This window comes from Lepus europaeus, chromosome 11 (genome assembly GCF_033115175.1).
Source record: "Lepus europaeus isolate LE1 chromosome 11, mLepTim1.pri, whole genome shotgun sequence".
In the NCBI taxonomy this organism is placed as follows: domain Eukaryota; kingdom Metazoa; phylum Chordata; class Mammalia; order Lagomorpha; family Leporidae; genus Lepus; species Lepus europaeus.
This window is the reverse complement of record NC_084837.1, coordinates 73,876,465-73,894,499: the sequence shown is the minus strand read 5'-3', so window position 1 is coordinate 73,894,499 and position 18,035 is coordinate 73,876,465. Positions and strand designations below refer to the sequence as shown.

At 40.9% G+C, this 18,035-nt stretch overlaps 1 protein-coding gene across 10 annotated transcripts in view; it reads left to right on the top strand.

The window, feature by feature from the left end:
- MYO5A (myosin VA) overlaps positions 1-18,035 on the top strand; it is a 240,985-nt gene that overhangs the window by 187,949 nt on the left and 35,001 nt on the right. For 8 of the 10 annotated variants that reach the window (XM_062205939.1, XM_062205938.1, XM_062205944.1 and 5 more), the window contains 5 exons: positions 6,716-6,859; positions 7,092-7,145; positions 8,294-8,521; positions 14,209-14,309; positions 17,531-17,611. In XM_062205939.1, coding sequence (XP_062061923.1) covers positions 6,716-6,859; positions 7,092-7,145; positions 8,294-8,521; positions 14,209-14,309; positions 17,531-17,611 — 608 coding nt within the window. The remainder of the gene's footprint in view (positions 1-6,715; positions 6,860-7,091; positions 7,146-8,293; positions 8,522-14,208; positions 14,310-17,530; positions 17,612-18,035) is intronic. The other 2 variants (XM_062205937.1, XM_062205940.1) reach the window with 1 other exon arrangement.

Sequence of the window (18,035 nt, the reverse complement as noted above, 5' to 3'; positions counted from 1 at the left end):
AAATCATTTAAAAAGTTAAGTCCTTTGTCCTTGAATATTATAAATACTTGGTGCCTAAGAGTTTAGCAGAGCTGCTGTCTCAGTTTGATGTCAGTTTTTACCAATGTAATTTTTTTCTATAAAAATACATGGAAAATAGTTCAGAAATCTGCTTTAACATTTTATGTTATATGGCATGAGACCAAAATTAGATATTACTGTAACTCTTAAAGTACAAAAAAAAAATGATATTAGTTTTAGTGATAGGTAATTCAGACACAGGCTGTTCCATTTTTATATTCTATTTTTTGAAAATGGCCACATTAGAAATAGACTGCTTCTGGCAGAACAGATGAAGAAAACTGAGTGATTCTTATATTTCTTGTCTTAGTTTTACTTAAGAGAAGTTTCTGCCTACTCAGTCTATTAATTTTGAGGAAAATTGTCTTATGGTAGAAATGTTGTATAGTTACAATCATGTATACAAGACTTCTCAGCAGCAGGTGAGTGTGTCTGGGAGTGTAAATGATGCCAGGCCTCTTAGAGCTAGGCCAAGAACTGGCTGTCAGTTCTGCCACTTTATGGTCAAAGCAAGTGACAGTGCCAGCCAGATTCAAGGAAGGAGAATAGATGTGAGGAAAGGCATGTATATTGGGAGGAATCATTGGTGGTCAGCTTTGGAGATTACTACAAAGTTAGACATTGTCTATTTCAAATTAGGACTTCGATATGAAAGCCTTAGGATTGCATCCTGTTGGTCTTTGTGAAGTAGTTTCCAGTAACTGGAGGGATGTACATTTACAAACTGTACAAAAAAGAGATACAAACTAAGAATTATTCTGTAATAAACACAGAGCAAATAAATCTCTCATTTATAGTTTTGACTGAGGTCATCACATCTTTAAACTAAAAAAATAATCTTATGACTTTACCTAATTTTTATTAGTAATGACATTTGTGAACATCTCTGTCAAGTTTTCTCCAGATTCTTACAGACTTGGAGAATAATCTTTTTGTTTCTAATTCTCATCTGTTTTCTACTGAAATTATCTCAAGTTAACAGAGTGGGATTTTTTTTTTTTAAAGATTTTATTTATTTATTTGACAGAATTACAGACAGTGAGAGAGAGGCAGAGAGAAAGGTCTTCCTTCCAACCCAAATGGCCACAATGGCCAGATCTGAACTGATCAGGAGCCAAGAGCCAGGTGCTTCTTCCTGGTCTCCCATGCGGATGCAGGCGCCCAAGCACTTTGGCCATCCCCTACTGCTTTCCCAGGCCACAGCAAAGAGCCAGACTGGAAGAGGAGCAACTGGGACCAGAACCGGCACCCATATGGGATGCCAGTGCCGCAAGCAAAGGATTAACCTAGTGTGCCATGGTGCCAGCCTCCAAAGTGGGATATTTTTAAATTAATTTTATTTATTTGAGAGAGACAAGGAGAAAGACACAGATATCTCCTATCTTCTACTTTACTCCCCAAGTGCCCATAATAATGAGGTCTAGGTCAGATTGAAGCATTGAGCCAGGAACTCAAATCCAGGCCTCCCTTGTGTGTTACATGAACTCAACTAATCAAGCCATCACCTGCTGTTTCCCAGGATGGCCAGGAAGCAGGAATCAAGAAAGGACCCAGGACTTAAATCCAGACACTCATATGGGCGGCAGATATCACAAGTAAAGTCTCAACCAGCATACCAACTGCCTGCCCATTGAGTAGTAGCATTTCTCTCCTCTTTGGATAATGGAGTATGGATTGTGCCCCACATGTTAGATCTTGACATATTGTATATTGTCCTTCAAGGGCATGGACATAGCAGCAGTAGGTCATGCACCCAAATCAAATCATACCTGTGAACAGTCCCTTATGACTCACTCCATTCATCTGAAATGTGGCTGCATTTAGTTACCAGTGCTGTCTTTATCATGGGACAGACTATAGTAACTCTTCCCGAAGAAGAAGAGTCCATTACCTTAGCCTCAATCTTTCTGTGCCTCAGTTTCTTCAACTAGGAAGTAGAGATGCTGCTGCTGCCTTACGTTGCAGCAATATTTTCAGGATTAAATGAGTTATTTCCTAGAAAATATGTGGAGCAGTGTCTATTATGCATGTAGTAAGTGTTCTATACATAAATTTTGTTGCTGTAATAAATAGCTTTCTATGGATCACTCTTCAATTCTGACTGGATGTGTTTAGGATCAGAAGGTATAAATCTGAGTGAGTCATAATAGGAAAAGAGAGATGGATTATCAGAGGGAAGTTGGGCAGGAAAGAGGTGCCAGGCAAAAACTGAATGGCTATGAATCTCTACTTCTATTACTTAGGACTTCCAGGGTTAGATTGCTTCCTGCAGCTACCTCTATAATGGCCTGGTTTACAAATTACCCCTCAAAAACGTGGAGAAAATTTTCAACTTCTAAAATTTAATATTCCCAAATAACTCTTTAAAAACTTGTTTCCAGGAAAATAATAGACTTTCTTGTGTAAGATTTTTTTGTTGTTAAAATAGGTATGACTGTTTCAGATATTTTTGGAACAGAATTCCTAGCTTAATCATGTAGTAACAGCAAAATTTGGTATAGAAAAGGAATTAGTCCTCCGCCTTGCGGTGCTGGCACACCAGGTTCTAGTCCCGGTCGGGGCGCCGGATTCTGTCCCGGTTGCCCCTCTTCCAGGCCAGCTCTCTGCTGTGGCCAGGGAGTGCAGTGGAGGATGGCCCAAGTGCTTGGGCCCTGCACCCCATGGGAGACCAGGAGAAGCACCTGGCTCCTGCCATCGGATCAGCGCGGTGTGCTGGCCGCAGCGCACTACTGCGGCGGCCATTGGAGGGTGAACCAACGGCAAAAAGAAGACCTTTCTCTCTGTCTCTCTCTCTCACTATCCACTCTGCCTGTCAAAAAAAAAAAAAAAAAAAAAAGAAAAGGAATTAGGGGTAGGCATTTGGCATAGTGGTGAAGGCATTGCTTGGGGCTTCCACATCCCATGTTTGAAGGCCTGACTTCAAGTCTTGGCTGTATTCCTGATTCCAGTTTCCAGCTAATGCATGCTCTGTGAGACAGCAAGTGATGGCTCAAGTACTTGGGTCTCTCACTTATGTGGGAGACCTGGACTGGGTTCTGGGATCCTGGCTTCGGCCTGGCCCAGCAGGAGTGAACCAGTAGGTGGGGGATTTCTCTCTTTCTCTGTCTCCCTTCCCCTCTTCCTCCCTCCCTCAAGCTCCCCTCCCCATCACCTCTCAAATAAATCAGTAAACCATGATTTTTACAAAGGAATCAGTGTTTCCCTAGCTTTGCCAAGGCTGTGATTTATCGTTCTTGAGTCATGGTGGTGCCTCTTTTGCCAGTTCTGATTCAGAGCTCACCTGCCAGCTCGCCTGGCGGGGCAGCCCTCCGACACATGCAGCATCTTTCCTGGGTTGGTTCTCCCTGCTTAGTCATGCCCCTTTCCTGACAGCCTTTGACTAATTACCCCAGGTCAGCTTTTGTTCTCGAGCTTCCTCATACCTGTCTTATACCTTTCTCAGCTGTTGTTGAGAATATTCCAGAATGGCTGCCAGGCCTGCAGTGGGAATTTTGTGAATAAATTCTGGAATTTCTCAGGTGAGATACTGGTATTATTTTTTTAGGTCAGCTCAAAGCTTCACTGTGAGAAAAGCCCTAGCTGACCACGTCCTTACTAAGGAAGGAAAGCAAAATCAAACCCCAGAAACACCCCTGAGCCACATGGCGCAATCGTCCTTCCCACTCATGGTATAGAGAGGACAAATGGTCTTTAATTAAATGTGTCATTAGGGACAAGAATGGTCTCTATCAAGAGCACTCTTAAATGATGGTCAGTCTTTATCCTTCAGGTCATTTTGCATTTGTCAATGTCATATTTTATATTCTTCCTGCTTCTATTTTAATATTCCTACCTATAGAATTTCATTCTTATCTAACAATCAAGTAATTCTGTGTGGAGCATTATCTGATCTCTAACAAGTTATCCCACTCCATTTTAATAAGAGAATTTCTAGGGCCAGTGCCATGGCTCACTTGGTTAATCCTCCGCCTGCGGCGCCAGCATCCCATATGGGCGCCGGGTTCTACTCCCAGCTGCTCCTCTTCCAGTACAGCTCTCTGCTGTGGCCCAGGAGGGCAGTGGAGGATGGCGCAATTGCTTGGGCTCCTGTACCTTCGTGGGAGACCAGGAAGAAGCACCTGGCTCCTGGCTTCAGATCAGCGTAGCTCCGGCCGTGGCAGCCATTTGAGGGGTGAACCAAGGGAAGGAAGACCTTTCTCTCTGTCTCTCTCACTGTCTAACTCTATCTGTCAAATAAATAAATAAATAAATAAAGAATTTCTTTTAAGATGCCATTCAAAGCTCATAGGAATGATTTCTAATTGACAACTTTTAGGTACTGTGAGTGAAATATATGTTCATTTGTTGGATGAAGGTTTCTATTATATAAAAAAAAGACTAAATAGTTAACATTTCAGGACCATATACATCATTAATAAATGAACAAATATTAAAAATATGTAAGGTAGAATGTATAAATTATAAGTAAGCTAAAATGTAAATATTTGTGGGACAGAGAAATGATTTTTATGTAAATGAAATTATGTAGTATTTTCATGTTGAGGCAAGATATTATCTGTATTCTGCTAGGTCAGGATAGACTTTATGGTAAAGGTGATATACTTACCTTTTTCCTGCTGTTGAGCCATACAAAGCAGCGGTAAGAAAACTCCAGGTATAGTTAGTTTGTGGGCAAATAACCTTGATGGCCTATAAATGCCCACTTACTAGTATAGTTGATTTGTCTTAATTTTTTGTTTTGTTTTGTTTTGTTTTGTTTTGTTTTGTTTGTTTAAGATTTGGAATAACACTGAGCTTGGCACTACTCAGAATGCAAAAAAGACCAAAAGTGGCTAATGAATATAAAATTCCTGAAAATGAAAAATCATTCTATCCTCTGAGAAGTCATAGAAATATAAATTAAAATAATAGTAAAATGCCACTGTTGGTTCAAAAGCTGAGCTAATTTTTTTTAAATTGTAACAGTCTGCTGTTCCAGGCAAGGTGGTAGTAGCTGATAGAAATGTAAATGGATTCAATTTAGAAATACGCATTTTGCCTAAATGTAACAGACTTAAAATTGTTAATGTTTAGATATTTATGTAGTAAGGTTTTTACTATAGTAATATTTCAGTAGCAAAATTGAGAAACATTCTCAATGTCCATCAGTAAGGTAGTAGCTAACTAAATGATGATATAGTACTATACAGTTACAACTGTAATGCAGCACTAAGTGTATAAGACAATACAAAATTATAATGAAATATTCTCCCAGTTCTTTAAATCTATAGATTCATAGAAAAATGCTGGGTAAAAATTGGTGTTTTTCTCTGGATATGAGGTTCTATGACTTTTTTGGTCCTTATTTCCTACATTCTTCTATAAAAGCTTGTCTTGCTTTTATATCAATAAAACAAAACTAAACATTATTTTATGAATAATTGGAAAAATGAGAATTCTTAATCATTTAAGAATTATTTTTTGACCATTTAGCTAAGTGTTATTGTTACCTTTCCCTCCCTCTCCTCCACCAACACATACTCCTTATATTAAATTTAATGATGCACTTATTTTTATTCTTACATCATTAAAAATTAAAACCTCATGTAAACAGGGTAAAACAGTTAAGACACTCTGTGAACTACCATGATGATGGCTAATTCTTTCCATATATTAGTTTCAGTCAGTATGCCTTTACTTATCCTTAGCAGTTCTTCTGTTTTGGAACCAATAGAAAAACTTCACATGCCTCTAGGCTAGCCTTCAGTTCAAGGGCTGTCTAGTTTGGGTTTTCGATTTTCTCTGTCTGATGTCAGTGTATGTCAGCTGGTACTTCTTCACCTTTTCCAAAATCATTTTTCACGATTACTGTCTAGTGCAGGCTTATTGTAAACAATTAAGGGAAAGAAATGTGCAAAGGAAAAGATGAAACTTTCCCATAGAACCTTACATCCGCCTAGGCAATCATTGATGGACTTCACATTGTTGTCTGCATATGCTAGGCTTGAATTTAAAAGCCACATATCTTTGTGTGGCTTTTTTAAAAGAAAAATTAGAACCTAATATATATTCTGTCCTACAGATTGTAACATTCACTTTGTACTTTATCTGGGACATATTTATCTACTTGTGTAGATTTGCTTACGTTTTTTAACAGTTATATTTCACAGATTGTCTATACTATAATTTATTTAAGCAATTTTCTTATTTCCTAACATTGAAGTTCTTGCCGAATTTTTGCAATTACAAAAATACAGTGGTGCACATCTTTTTTTCCACATATTTTTGAATGTTTACATGAGTGCTTTTATAGAATTAATTCCTAAATTTAGGTTTGTTGGATTAGAGAGTATACACACTTAAATTTTTAAAAATACAGATAAATCGGTCTTTCAAAAAGCCTTTTTATATTTCTACCAATATCCTGTTGCTAACATGTTGCTAACAGGGCTTTATGCATCTTTCAGTCTTTGCCAGTCTGAAGAGGGAGAAGTAGTGCCTCACTGTTTAATTTGCATTTCTCTAATTGTTAGCTAAATGACCATTTGTTTTGTATATTCTTTGGATGTTTATATTTCTTCCTCAGTAAGTTTTCCTATGGAACTATTCATTATCTTTTCATTATCTTGTACATGTCCTGGCTTGTCTTGACCACATTGTGATTCCTGGGGTTTAGGAGCCAAGTGAGAAGAAGGTGCCTCTGGACATGTCACTGTTTCTCAAGCTCCAGAAGCGAGTCACAGAGCTGGAGCAGGAGAAGCAGGTGATGCAGGATGAGCTGGACCGCAAGGAGGAGCAGATGCTGCGCAGCAAGGCAAAGGTGCGTGGTGCGTGAGGCATGGTGCTGTCCCACCCGAGGGCGGAGGGCTGGAGCTGGAGCTCCCTCCCTGAACCCTCTTCTTTAGTAAGAACTTAGCCCAGAGGTACCTTAGCCAAGCCACATTTGGTTAGAGTAGTGAGAGCTAAACTCTCCTCCTGTAGAAGAGGTACATATTCTAAAAGTAAAAATGTGACAATTAAAATACAAAATTCTTACTTTGTATTTTCCCCAGGAAGAAGAAAGACCACAAGTTAGAGGTGCAGAACTGGAATATGAGTCACTCAAGGTAAGGGGAAATTTATGCCCAGGACTTTAACTGTTTCGTTTTGGCAAGAGACCTACCCCAAATCTCTTCTTTTTCTCAGAGAACGTCCTTATGGTCTAAAGGTTTGATCAGAGGTCCCTAGTTAAACCTTCTTCAGGCATCACTTCTTGACTTGTGCTGTTTTCTTCTATAAATTGTTTTTCACATAAGCTACACTTCAGTCCAAACAAGAACAAGAGAAGTAGCTGCCATTTGAGGCTGCAGTAGTAAAGGCACGAGCTCTGGCCTGCCGAGGTCCGAATACTACATCTGTCACCTGGAAAATGGGGTCAGGGAAGCAGGCAGGTAGCCTAGCAGTTAAAATACCACATCCCAGATCCGAGTGCCTGGGCTCAGGTCCCACTGTGGCTGCTGACACCAACGTCCCACCACTGTACACCCTGACAACCACACGGCAGACCTGGATTGTGTACCTAGCTCCCAGCTTCTGCCTGGCTTGGCATTGGCTGTTTGCAGGCATCTGGGGAGTGAACCAGCAGATAGAAGCACACACACACACTTTCTTTGCCAGAATGTTTTTTTTTTTAATATTTTTTAAAAATTTATTTGAAAGAGTTATAGAGACAGATAGACACACACACACACACACACAGAGGGAGAAAGAGAGAGATAGAGAGAGAGCGAGCTTCCATCCTTTGATTCACTCCCCAAATGGCTGCAACAGCCTGAGCTGAGCTGATCTGAAGCCAGGAGCCAGTAGCTTCTTCCAGGTCTCCCACGTGGATGCAGGGCCCAAGCACTTGTGCCATCCTGTGCTGCTTTCCCAGGCCTGTTAGCAGAGAGCTGGATCAGAAGTAGAGCAACTGGAACTTGAATCTGTGCCTACATGGGATGCTGGTGTTGCAGGCTGGGGCTTCAATCTACTGTGCCATAGTGTGGACCCCTCTCTTTCCCAGCTTTTTTTTTTTTAAAAAAAATCTGATTGAATGTGAGGAGATAAACCAAGGGCACGGACATAGGAATACACCAGGATCCAGGATACTCTCTGGATCCTCTCCTGTCACACTCAGAAATAGACACATGGAATTCTACCATCTTGGGGGAAGTTTAGCATTCCAATGTAAAGCTGAGGATGACACCAATGAGCTTTGCTTTATCTCTTCACACAGCGTCAAGAACTAGAATCAGAAAACAAAAAACTGAAAAATGAGCTAAATGAGTTGCGCAAGGCCCTTAGTGAGAAAAGCGCCCCAGAGGTGACTGCTCCTGGTGCACCTGCCTACCGTGTCCTCATGGAGCAGCTGGCCTCTGTGAGTGAGGAGCTTGATGTCCGAAAGGAGGAAGTCCTCATCTTGAGGTCTCAGCTGGTGAGCCAGAAGGAAGCCATCCAACCCAAGGTAAGCACACACACAGGGCTGAAATGGGTATCTGGGGACTGGCCTCCATTTCTTATCCTTTGTAAGGAAGCAAACACATACAAGCATTTTTGCTCTGTTTGAAGATTCATCTTTTTCTTTCTTTTTTTTTTTTTTAAATATTTATTTATTTCTTTCTTTGAAAGTCAGAGTTACACAGAGAAGAGAGGCAGAGAGAGAGGTCTTCCATCCGCTGGTTCACTCCCCAATTGGCCACAACGGCCGGAGTTGCGCCGATCCGAAGCCAGGAGCCAGGAACTTCTTCCAGGTCTGGCATGTGGGTGCAGGGGCCCAAGGACTTGGGCCATATTCTAATGCTTTCCCAGGCTACAGGAGAGGGCTGGATCAGAAGAGGAGCAGCCAGGGCTAGAACTGGCACCCATATGGGATGCTGGCACTTCAGGTCAGGGCGTTAACCCGCTGAGCCACAGTGCTGGCCCCCATACTTTTCTTTTAAATCCCACTGTTTTTTTTTTTTTTTTTTTTTAACATTGTTCCAAGTACTCATCGAAGTTTGAAAAAATAGTAAACTCCAATTGTAAAAAGCAATGAAATCCTAAATGACCTTCAAAATTTCACCTCTCACTCATGAGCAAGGGACTTTTAAAATTAATATTTTTGCAGCAATCTAGCCACAGTAAATTATGATCTGAAATAAAATTCTGTTAAATATACAAATCCATAAGGTTTCTTGCTTGGGAGACATTAAATGCAACTTGAAAGTGATTTCTTAGGCCGGCGCCGTGGCTCAACAGGCTAATCCTCTGCCTAGCGGCGCTGCCACACCGGATTCTAGTCCCGGTCGGGGCACCAATTCTGTTCTGGTTGCCCCTCTTCCAGTCCAGCTCTCTGCTGTGGCCCGGGAGTGCAGTGGAGGATGGCCCAAGTGCTTGGGCCCTGCACCCCATGGGGAGACCAGGAGAAGCACCTGGCTCCTGCCTTTGGATCAGCGCAGTGCGCCGGTCTCAGCGCGCCAGCCGCAGTGGCCATGGAGGGTGAACCAACGGCAAAGGAAGACCTTTCTCTCTGTCTCTCTCTCTCACTGTCCACACTGCCTGTCAAAAAAAAAAAAAAAAGTGATTTCTTGAAAACAGCCTGTTTAATTGGGAAGGTAACATATGAAAAGGCCAGTAATGAGGTTAGTGAATGGAAGTTACATGGAGATGATCTCTGCTCACCTTAGGGAGTTCTGTTTAATAGGGAGAGTTGTGCCCATTGAGAGTGACTATGTTAGGGGATTCCAGGGAAAGGGTTCCACACTGAGGATGGCCCCTTGAAGTTCTTCCCTGCACTCGGCTACTTTGAGACCCAGTGGTACCATGTGCTAATGAGAATAGGCCTCTTTGTCATTTGCCATCAAGGGGATTCTGAATAATCATCTTGAAAGCCTGACCTGTGTGTGCAGCCAAGTTACTAGAAATTGTAGCCATCAAGTATCCCAGCTGTGTCACATGCCATGTAAAATGTCCATGACATAGCACGAGCTAGATGCTGGGAAAATCTGAGTATGCTTCTTCCAGAAATGATATTTCTGTATGTGGTTTCGATTCTGTGTCTGGCATGTACAACTGGATTTGGTCAAGGCAGCTCACACCTGGGATCCACAATGATCAGAAAAATAGGGTAGGCTTTGTAGTACAGCTGGATTAGCTGCTGCTTGGGATGCTTGTATCCCATATCAAAGTGCCAATTTGAATCCCAGTTATTCTGCTTCTGATCCAGCTCCCTTCCAATACATCCTGGAAGGCAAAAGATGATGGCTTAAGTACTTGAGTTCCTGCCACCCATATGGGAGACCCACATGGAGTTCCTGGCTCCTAACTTTGGCCTGGCTCAGCCCTGGCTGTTGTGGTCATTTGAGGAGTGAACCAGTAGATGGAAGATCTGTTTCTTTCTCTCTCTCTCTCTCTCTCTCTCTCTCTCTCTCTCTCTCTCTTTTACTCTGCCCTTCAAAAAGTAAATCTTGAAATGAGAAGAAAAATAGTAAATCCAAAAACAAGATATCCCACTCAATCATTTTGGGGGAACAGAAAGTCCTGAAATAGGCAGGGTTATGTAAAGACATGGGCTTCGTAGTTTTAAAACAAATCATTGACTGAGTCTGAGGTGACAAAGTTCTAGAAAAGGACTCTCTCCTGTGGTTTAGCCATGAGGCCTCACTGTCCCCAGTTGATTCCCATGGCTGCTACCATGGCTGAACCCAGAGACACAAGGCTCTGTGTGCTCATCCATAGAGTCCAAAATGAGATTTGTCTCTCTGATTCCCTTGGGACAAATTGATATTCCTTTTAAAATTTATTTACAGATCATTGTATATATTTGTGACATAATGTAGTCTCACAATAAGCTTTAGAACCAAAGAAAAGAAAGGAGAAGAAAAATGAAGCCACTGGCATTAAAAGCTTTACCTAGCCTATATGCCCCTTGGGACAGCTGCTCACCTGCCCACAACAGGCTGGCCCTGTCTAACAAAGGTCTCTGCTCACCCAGCTCACAGCCTGCACATGCAGTCCAGTCCTCTCCCAGGAAAAATGCCCGTGACACTGACTGAGACCTTCCCAACACCCTGGGGCTGTTTCTAGTCAGATACTGGCCTCATGACTCCTTTGCAGGGCAGTGGTAAGTTAGGGACGGTCCAGCCCAGCCGAGTCTCATTTATCTGCTTCCTCAGAGTGTTCTGGAACTGTTAGTGGGCAGTGCTGTAACTCTCACAGACCTGGGACAAAGACCTCACCCATGTGCATTAACAAGAGGGTCATTCTCTCACAACACAAAAATATTTCACAACCAGAGAAACCAAAACAACTAAAAGAGAATTTCAAACATTTTTTTTTCTTCTAAGAAATAAGAGTTATTATGACACAAATAAATGCTAGTCTCCATTTTATGCCAGTTCCATGAATATTGATTTATAGAGTTAGTTTTAGGGGAAACAGTTTGTGGCTGATTTTTAAATGTACTGTTACCTGTTATAACGGGGACTCATTGAGAGAATTTACTTGTCGATCTAAAGATTTATTTATTTATTTATTTATTTTTTGTGCTTGCTGGCCTCTGATTTTCAGGATGACAAGGTAATTATAAGATTTCTTCCAATTTTTAGTAAATACTTCTATTTATTCCTAACTTTAGTATACCGCTATCCTCTACTATACACAGTTGCTGCTTTCCAACTATCAAGTCTGTTTTGACATTTACAGATTAATTTCTTGTTTGATTCCTTCCTGTTTTGGAAATCAGTGGAAAACAGTGGTTGTCATAGATTCCATCCTGGATCAGTTCTGTGACTCCCTTTATAGTTATGGCCAGTCACGCACAAGCAGGGAGTTGGCGGGATCTCTTAACTTGGAGTATATGCAAAAGCAGAGGCTGCTGAGCTGTGGCTTTATTGGCTCATCATGCGTGAGGCGGGGCCTGAGGAGCACAGCACATCCGCCTGTACTGGCTCTGACCCCCCTGCTGCCTGACAGGTAGTGCTGGGATTTTCCTGCATGGTACAACCCTTTCAGAACTTCTGGTCACTGACTTGGGGGAGAAAAACTGAGGAGTGAATGAGGGACTTCTAATGCCGCTGGTCTGAGTCCAGTCTCATCCCCTGGCTGCCACTTCCTAGCCTGAGGAGCCAGGATAGGGGAAGAACTGCCACATACTCCCCAGGACAACAGCATTTAAGGATGCCTTGCTTCCCAGTGGGTCAGAGAATTAAATCAAGTTACTCAGTTTTCTAGAAGTTCAAAGCCACACCAAATAGATCTCAGATATCAGGGCACACATCGAGGATTATTGACTTGAGTCTTTGAAAGTTACTACTTAAAGGTCTTAAAAAATCTGAGTGTGATTCTTTATGGAATAGAAAATGCTTTTTGTTTCCTTTGAGAGAAATAAAAGGAATTCTTTGTAATCTATCTTAAATAGTTAGAAATCATAGCTGAAGAAATGTTATATGAGTATGTGGTATTTATGGAAAAGATCTTTAAAATGTAATTAATCCTAATCTTTATTAATAGTGCTTATCAGATTATATTTAATCTTATTGAATAATGCATTTCTAAACTCACAAAAGGATGACAGTAGGAGAAAAGTGTTTTTTTTTTTTTTTAAAGAATATTTCTTACACACACTGAAATCTGAGCAAACATTGGTAAGCCTATAGTTGGAATAACAGTTATCCTGGAACTCGTCTCTAAGATCATGATATTTGAAGTGTATTCTCTTAAGTCCGCTGCACTAGGAGACCTGAGTCTAGAGTAGATGTTAGAGCCTCAGACATATACAATTCAGACAAGTGAAGTGCCATGGGATTCTAAAGCGTATTATTCTTTCAAGGCTGTAGAGCATTAATTCTTAGTGACTGGTCTAGAAAGGTGCAGAGTATCTAGTAGCAGCAAGATTCTGAATTACAGTGGTTATTAGATCAGACAAAAAGAAAAACTTAAAGTAAGAATGTTGGTGTAAAAGGCTGTATTATATAAAATCACTAGTAATCCTGACCTGTCAGATTATTTCTGAAGCTTATGTTCCCTGCTATACTGTACCGGAGAAAAAAGCCACTGAATAACAGCAGATGGTAGATACTTAAAAGAAGCTAGGCTCTTACCATTTATATATATCTGAAGATGTGAGAACAAAATTTAATTTTGTTGAAGCATATCATCTGAACACCACCTTCTTTGCATTGAGCATTTAATTTTAAAAAATGAGCTGTGTGTCATATTTTTAGTGTTTTATTAAGGGTGTTTGTTCCATTCTAACTGATCAGAATGTAGTAAAAAGAACAGCTTTATGTATTCTGTTAAATTGTTGCCTTGTTATCTTTCTAATGTTATAAGTACTACATTATATACTATATAAATGGAGTCTATATATATATATTTACACATATCTATGCATATAAGACATTTATAGACATACAAAGGGTCTCAAAAAGCTCATGGAAGGCCGGCGCCGTGGCTCAACAGGCTAATCCTCCGCCTTGCGGCGCCGGCACACCGGGTTCTAGTCCCGGTCGGGGCACCGATCCTGTCCCGGTTGCCCCTCTTCCAGGCCAGCTCTCTGCTGTGGCTAGGGAGTGCAGTGGAGGATGGCCCAAGTGCTTGGGTCCTGCACCCCATGGGAGACCAGGAGAAGCACCTGGCTCCTGCCATCGGAACAGCGCGGTGCGCCGGCCGCAGCGCGCTACCGCGGCGGCCATTGGAGGGTGAACCAAGGCAAAAAGGAAGACCTTTCTCTCTGTCTCTCTCTCACTGTCCACTCTGCCTGTCAAAAAAAAAAAAAAAAAAAAAAAAAGCTCATGGAAGGTGTGCTGTGAAAAATAACTATGCACCAATAATTATCTTTTAGTTCTATTTTCCAATGAACTTGCTGAAGTACCCTCGTATACTCATGCATATGTGTATAAATAAATTTTTTTCACATACTGTAAAACACGTGTAGCCCATCAGTGATTTCCTTTACAGGACAGTGGTACTCTGGAATCTCATCACCTTTGTAATGGGTTCTCAGGAGACGAGCAAAAGTGCCTCATTGTCTTAACCTCTACAATTAACACAGGACTAGGGTGATGCCCTGGAGCACATAAACCCCCCTCACTGGAGGAAAGAAATAAGTTGTGTATAGTTCAAAGCATTTGAATTGAATCTTAATATGGAAATGTATCATTTCCCCTTCAGAATACAATGACAGATTCCACAATACTTTTGGAAGATGTACAAAAAATGAAAGATAAAGGTGAAATAGCCCAAGCCTACATTGGCTTGAAGGAAACAAACAGGTAAGTTGACACTTCCTTTATGCATTTGGTTCAGTTGTGTTGATTTTCAGTCTTCCAGCCATCCTTTTGTGCAGCAAGCCGAAGTGTTTATGCATGCTTTATTAGTCATCAGCTGACTGCTGAAGAAAGTCCCAGGTTTCTAATGTATTCTCAGGTAAAATCTCATTTAGAAGGCAGTGTTATTGATGAATGCTATCAGGGAGAATGTTCTTTTCATCAAGGGAAAATGTTTTATATATTTAGTGTCTTGTCTTTGAGGTGAGCTGCCTTGAGAAGAAAACCATCAACCCAGTTTAGACTGTCCTCATGGTCACTTTTATTTGTTTCTCATCCTGGTTATTTGTGAAGGTTTGTAGGGGCAACTGTAGCTTTCATTCATTGAAACTTAGTGTGAAGAGAAGTGAGGTATCTGGGATCACTTCACCGTTGGCCCTGTAACTCTAAAGTGGTTCCAGTGCTTTTAGGATGGAAGCATGAGGGCTTGTATTTGGAATTCCCCTCAGCTCTGTGACCACCTCCCTTCCCAACAGAGCCTTAGTGCTAGTGCACTCTCAGCTTAAAATATGGCATACCAGACCATTCTGAGAAAACATGGCCAGTGATGATCATAGAGGAAAAACGTTCTAGAGACTTGTCTTATCAGTGCATCCTACCAGTATTGGTGTCCATAAATACTTCACAGACTAAACAACAGTACTATGCAGAAAGTAAGGTATTTCCTACCTTCCTTTATGGATAAGGGTAGAGAAATGTTTTTAAAATAATTTGATTAAACTTAAATTTTAATTTATGAATACAAGTTATAAATATACATTTACATCTAAGAAAATGTGAGTGTAGAAAGAGTTATATGAGTGTCACACTGTCTCTTCATCCACTCAGCTTTTCAATAGCCAGCTGTTTTGCATGCCTGCCCACTGCATGCCAGACCGTGTACCACATATTGGAAAAATTGGCAGTCCCCACTCTGTCAGAGGCTATCGGCTGCTGGAGAGACAGCTAAGAGGATTTAAACTCAATTCCAAGAACAGTGGAAACTGTTGAAAGGTTTTAAGTAAAGTGAGGTGATCAGGGTTGATGTTTAGGAAGCTGGTCTGCCTGCTGTATTAGAGAAGAGGTTGCAGTGGAACAATTATTGAAAGCTTATTTACCAGTTAAGAGGTGATTACCACAATCCAGTGACTGAGTATGGAAACTCGGGCCTATTTGGTGGCTGTTGGGATTGAGAGAAATAGGATAATTTGGAAGATGTTAGAAGATGAGGTTAGGAAGCCTGGTGGTGAGTTGAATATGTGGGGAAGGATAAGGAAGCTTCCTGCTATGGATATTTGACTGGATGTGGCAAGGCCATTTTACAATTGAGGGACTGTGGTGTGGAACAGTGCTAGTTGGGGATGATGAGTAGATTTACACAGAATGAGTTTAAGGAGCAGTAGGGCATCCAAGGAGCGAAACCTCTTAGGCAGTTCTGTATATTGGTCTGAAGTCAAGAGAGATGTGTGGGCTGTGAGATGCATTTTAAAGTAATCAGAGTATGATAATATGATTGAAGCCACACAAATAGGTGAGCTTCTAAGGGAGAGATGGTAGATAGAAAAATAGAATGGAAATCCCTTTAATGTGCTATGTAAATATAGCAAAAAAAAAAAAAAAAAGAGAGCCGGCGTAAGAACTGGACTCTGGAATCAGACAGCACTGGGCCGTACTACTTACCAGCTGCACAACCTCTGCAGGCATCTTACTTCTAAACCTCTGCATCTTCCTCTGCAATGGGGCACAGGATAGAAATTGGGTTACTGGGAGGATGAAATGAAACAGCACAGTGAAAAGCTGTAGAACAAGTCCTGACATTTACCAGATGCTCCAAAAAGTATTATTTTTATACCTTTGGTGGAAAAAAAAAAACCTATTACCAACTTTGTCATCAGTTTATTAGTTAACATATTTTAATATAAAAATAACATAAAGCCATTTATCCAGGTCTTAAAATTAATTATTTTTATTTATTTAAGAAACAAAGAGAGAAAGTGACAGAGTTCCCATCTATTGGTTCACTCACCCAATACCAGCAATACCCAGAACCAGGTCTTATTGAAGCCAAGAATTCAATCCATGACTCCCACATGGGTGGTAGGAACCCACTTACTTGAGTCATTACCACTGCCTCCCTAAGGGTTTGCTTTAGCAGGGAGTTGGAGTTAGAAGCTAGAGCTGGGTATCGAATCCAGATACTCTGGTCTGGAACTTGGCAGTCTTAACTGGTGTCTTAACCACTAAGGTGAACACTTGCCCCTTTAAGTTAATTTTTGACACAGGAAAATTTTTAAAATAATGTCATAAAAGCTGAGAGCTTTGGGCATATTTTTATTTATGTTATTTCTTGTTTTTAAGATTTTATTTATTTATTTGAGAGGTAGAGTTACAGACAGAGAGAGGGAGAAACAGAGAGAAGGATCTTCCATCTGCTGGTTCATGCCCCAAATGGCTGCAATGGCCAGAGCTGAGCCGATCTGATACCAGGAGCTTCTCCTGGGTCTCTCACACAGGTGAGGGGCCGAAGCATTTTGGCCATCTTCTGCTGCTTTCCCAGGCCATTGCAGAGAGTTGGATCAGAAGAGGAGCAGCCAGGGCTAGAACCGGCGCCCACATTGAATGTTGGTGCCACAGGGAAAAGCTTAGCCTACTATAGGCACAGCACCGGCCCCATGTGTTACTTGCATAAGGATTTGAGACACAAGCTTTTAAAGGGGATATCAGATTTTATTAAGCTAAAAAAAGTTCCTACCCAGAAGACTTAAAGCATAATTAATATATGTTGTAAAGGTTGTCATAAGAAGACAATAGCTGAAGTAATCATTGTGTATGTATCATGGATAGCCACTAATCTAATTCCTGATATGTAAGATCACTCTGCTAGCTGAATAAATCAATAAAAAACCTCTCCAGTCCTTTCTTATTTTTGTAGGAAAAGTAGATATGGTGTATTGGGGGGGGGGGGTTGGTTTTTTGTTTTGTTTTTTTTTTTTTTTATTTCTACCCATTTACTTGTAATATTACAGAAATCATTTTTATGGTAAAGTCTTAAAGTCATCTGTAATTAATAAAAACAATCTTACTCATTGAATAAGATATTAAAATACCATGTGCTGCCTGACTGTCACCATCTCATCACCATCCTGTATCCCTTTGTGTTTTGCATTGTTGTTCCTTTTGCATGGAAGATCGTCTGCTATGGATTTCCATGAGTTGAATGAGGATGGAGAGCTGTGGCTGGTTTATGAAGGGTTAAAACAAGCCAACAGGTTATATTTGTCTCCTCAAATGGAATGTTGTTAATTTGTGGTTTTTCTTACTAACAGTGGCTTCTTGACTTTAACTCCTGCATTTTTGTTCATTAATTGTCTTCCCGGGTAAATTAGGTGCAGTAATCCAGGCACTTGAGCCAAGTGCCTTTAAAACCTTCCGCACTGAACAGAGAAATTGTTTGATGGTGCAAGAGTTGTCCTTCTTAAGTCAGGGGTGGGCAACGTCGGACCTGCAGGCCATAAAGGCCCAGGAAATCTTTTGGTGTGGCTCTGCCAAGGCAACTGTAGGCAAGACTAGAAATTCAATAAATCTGTAGCAGGCTAATTTTTAAGTTAATTTTGAATGGCCTGCAGATGATGTTATAAATATCCAATGGCCCTTGGCAGAAAAAATGTTCCCCACCCTTGCAAAGTGAATGAT